The 4,488-nt window shown below is 32.0% G+C and overlaps 1 protein-coding gene across 1 annotated transcript in view; it reads left to right on the forward strand.

The window, feature by feature from the left end:
• The window catches only part of LOC106461527, a 66,013-nt gene extending 63,851 nt beyond the window's left edge, over window positions 1-2,162 (forward strand). The window contains exon 10 of the mRNA XM_013921360.2: window positions 1,305-2,162. Coding sequence (XP_013776814.2) covers window positions 1,305-2,162 — 858 coding nt within the window. The remainder of the gene's footprint in view (window positions 1-1,304) is intronic.
• The last annotated feature ends 2,326 nt before the right edge of the window (window positions 2,163-4,488 follow it).

Raw genomic sequence — 4,488 nt, forward strand, 5'->3', positions numbered from 1 at the left:
GAAATACTTATTCATTAATCATCTATGACCACTCAGTAGCTAAATGAAATACTTATTCATTAATCATCTATGACCACTCAGTAGCTAAATGAAATACTTATTCATTAATCATCTATGACCACTAAATGATAAGCTTAATAATTAATCATCTATGACCACCCGGTGGCTAAATGATAAGCTTATAAAGATAATGCTTAAATGTAGCGCAGAAAATCCGTTGTGCTCTAACCTAACCAGTCTTGTGGAAACTAAAGTTCGATTTATAAATTTAAAGCAAGTGGTCTTTACAGATTCTTACTCAATTATACCTAAAAACGATGTCATTAGCGCTTCGAACTGATTTTGAATGCAAAATATATAAAATAAGAAACGTGGTAATTTTAATAAATTTTTATTGAAAACACCGGAGAATCTTTGAGTATTTTTAACAGCATATGTGAAGCTATAAGGGTATACCTTTTTAACAGGATATGTGAAATTATAAGAGTATACATTTTTAACAGGATATGTGAAACTATAAGGTAATATCACAAATTCTGTTGTGAAAATACTAGTGTGTTTGAATTCGTTTGTTTGTTTTTTGAGTACTCTAATATTTTAAATTTTAAATGGATAATAACTGCCTGTTATTTTAGTAATAGCTGTGGTTTAGTTACATATTACAAACATATGGAAAGGTTACTTTTCTACAATTCAAACAAATCAGGAATTTAGTGTATACAACTACAGTTGTGTTTAATGTTTTTACAAGTCACTAGGCATTGTTAGTGAATTTCAATTCTTAGAAACTGTTTTATTTGTTTGTTTGAAGTCGAGCACAAAGCTACACAATGGAGAATCTGTACGCTGCCCACCACGAGTATCGAAACCCGGTTTCTAACGTTGTAAATCCGCAGACATCTAATATAACGGTTGGCATGCGCGTATAATAAGTCCTAATGTAAAGACTCTCGGCCCAATAGAGACCTGAGAATATCGATATGAAAGTTTACGAATTTCAAAAAAAAAGAGTATTTTCTTTTAAAATGTACTCTTGAAAAGAAGCATTTTGATTTTTTTTCTACAATCAACCGTTCAGGAGATAGGAGAGTGACAGGCAGGTAGAAATCTGGATATTATATAATATAGAGAGAGATTTTGTGTAAACTGACATCTTCTACTTTCTGACTCTACTTTAAGGCAACCTTGTTTTATGTATATTTCATTGTGAACTATGGTCATCGTATTTGAGACTAAGATCATTAGGTTTTTATCTTTAGAATATTAACTGTTTGTGGATGGTAATAAAAACCTCGTTTTTTCAGGTTTCTCGTCCAGAACAACCCTCTACCCCTAACAGTCAGAGATTATACAACTTTCCTATACTGGAGCATTTCAAAGACATCGTACCTGGGATATTTCTACCTATTACTGAAAGCAGCCAAAGCTCTGACCCTGTGCATGTATCTACGTTCGTCTTACAGAGAGCAAAAATGTCTCTTCTTCACTCAGCAATTACTCCCGAAACCAGTAAAAGTCTTCGTCAACATTTCGACATGAACGAAATAGGTTTCATAATGCTACAGTTAATTCAAATTTTGAAGAATTTGCAGGCTGAAGGGATAGAAAAGTTAGACCCAAAGAGTAATAATTTTTTGCTAGCAAAGCCAGAGGGTCAGAATCATAGTTTCGTGGTTCTTCTTACACATCCTTCTCCAGATGAGGTCGGCTGTCTTGTCAAGTCTGAATCTGAAGACAACAAGATCACCCTCTGCCATTTTGCTTTAAACAATTTGTTTCTTCTTCTTAGAGTGCAAAATATTGAAGAAATCGAGAATATCGTCCAACCAAGCGACACTTCCGCGCAAGCTTTTGCCTCTGTTGCCAGTCTTCTGGGTCAAGAAAAAGCCTTTTCTTTGTCTCATGCCAAAGCTCTTCTGGAGTACATGCTGTGGGGTCCAAAGGACACCAGTCATTATCTAGAAGACGTTCCTCAGAAAACAGATGTATTTTTACAAAGGTGGATAGACGTGAACAAAGCTCAGACTCTCAAAAGGCTAAGTGCTACTTTCACAAGCCCAATCAGTATTTACGATGAAAACCATACGTCTTTTCTCATAAGGACAAGTGTTCGCTCTTTGAAAGAGTTATCAACTTTGCTGAAAAACGACTCCAAAGCTTGAAGCAATACGGTTAATGTGATCGTTGTCTGAAACGATAATGATTCATTTATCTTATAGTTAATAAATGATCATAAAGATAATATAATGTTTGACTTAGGTTTGAACATTCTCAAAATATATATTGAAACGGTAAGGATTTCAGGAATGTTTATAAATGAATGGAAAGATTGAACATGAAGAAATATTTAAGAATGTAAAATTCAAGCAATTTAAATTTGTGAAACATTTACATTGTCGTGTTAAAGTAATTTTAAGTATGTATATGAAACAGTATTTTACTAACACATATTTAGGGAAATTATATCTTCGGCGATTTATGTTTCATTGAGCAACCAATTTCTAAAACTTAAAGAATGGTGTAAAGTATTAAAGTGCGGGTGTGCTTTATTTTTTCAGTGGCATAGATATTTGTTTATAAATTCTTAAAATTGTTTTATGTGGAAGAGCAAATTTGGGAAACAAGTCTAAGCTGATTGAATTTTATTTTTACCTCGTAACATTCTATTTTAGGTATTTTGATAACATTACCTACTCTCCCTTACTTCGCCACTTACTTGTTTGTACATACTTTCCGTATTGCTCTGATGGATCAGCGATAAGACTGGGGCTCAATCCCCCGCTCTGGACAAACTGCAGATAGCCCTTTGTGTAGCTTTGCACTGACCAAACAACAACTGTATTGCATGGCTTTTGCGTTTTGAAATCCTTTAATAGCTTTGTCAAAAACCGAATATTTATTTTCCAAATATTTTTGATTAAATTATAGAATTCAACATTGATATTATATATCTGACTTAACACTACACTTGACTTTAAAACTGTAGTGTTAAGATTTTGTCATTAAAATTGAATGATTGGCTAATACGAGCTTTATAGCTCCAAATCACCATTCTTATATGATCTGATCACGTGTAAAGTTTCTTTTTTTTATGGTATTTGTAGCTGGTTCATAGAAAAGCTAATTTCAATGTAAATTATGTTCAGCATTAGTCTTAAAACGTAACCGTTAACTGCAAATGTTGATAAAGTAGAAAAATAAGATATTAAAAGAAATCTGTATAATCCCTAACCAATCCAGTTCAGATAAAAACACATTCTTACGACATCTATAAGATTAAAACTAAATACTTATTGTTTTTAACTTTAACACATTTACTAATCTCTGTAACACAGTCAATGGTTATAGGTGGAAACTATGAATACTAAGTTATCGTAATAAAAACTAAAATAGCCAGAAATTTGTTTCATGACTTGTATTTGGTTGCAGTCACTGTATTCTATTCTGACGTAATAAGGGTTTTCTAGACGAGCTGTAAATAAATCAATTGAAAACTAGTAAATTATAACCAACATTCACAAATAAACTTATTCTTCAAATGATATGTAAAAGGTAAATGACTTTTTTTAAGTCCAATTGAATCAATAAATTGATAAATCGTGTTCCACAGAGCACGTAGGCGATCATACATTTAAAATATTTTGGCGTAAGCTACAATATGATTCATGGAAATAAACGTCTTAGTCTCTAATGTTCTGACCAAATCAACAGCACATTCTTGAGATGGAATTTTAGTTCCATTAAATTGCAGAAGTCTGAATGGAAATGACAATAACTCTTTTAAACTGAACAAAATTAATGTACAACCTCTTGTTCACATTATATTTTTGAGCTTTCTATCGGGACAGTAACACTTTTAAACTGGACAATATCAATCTTTTACCAAATTTTTATAAATTCAAGTTTTTTTTAAATGTTAATTGGCCAATAACTGATATCTATATCATAAAATAACAGTGTAGAGAACTAAGTGGAACATTGAATGATATGAAAACTTAATTACCACTTAGTTCCCTACACTGTTATTTTATGATATAGATATCAGTTATTGGAAGTTTTCATATCATTCAATGTTAATTACCACTTAGTTCTCTACACTGTTATTTTATGATATAGATATCAGTTATTGGAAGTTTTCATATCATTCAATGTTGATAAATACAAAATCATGTTGTGCTCATTGTATGGAAGGTGAGAGGAGAGAACATTTCTATACTATATAAATATTGATGCTTTTTCAAACATTTTAATTTTTTTCATCCAAAAAATCTTAGCAGTTATGTAATAACTCTACCAGAAGAGTTGCTAAAAATTAGAATTAATAATAACTAATTCTAATTATGAGTGACAGACAAACGACAAAATGCCTCTATGACCACTCTGCCTTAGGTCATCAGGTGGGAATCGTCTTTTTTAGGGTGTTTTCGGTCTTTAACCCAAGAACGCCTGACAGGGTTGAGCCTGCTTAGAGAATCACCTATTCAGAAT

The sequence above is a fragment of the Limulus polyphemus genome, unplaced genomic scaffold, assembly GCF_000517525.1.
Source record: "Limulus polyphemus unplaced genomic scaffold, Limulus_polyphemus-2.1.2 Scaffold980, whole genome shotgun sequence".
Lineage (NCBI taxonomy): Eukaryota > Metazoa > Arthropoda > Merostomata > Xiphosura > Limulidae > Limulus > Limulus polyphemus.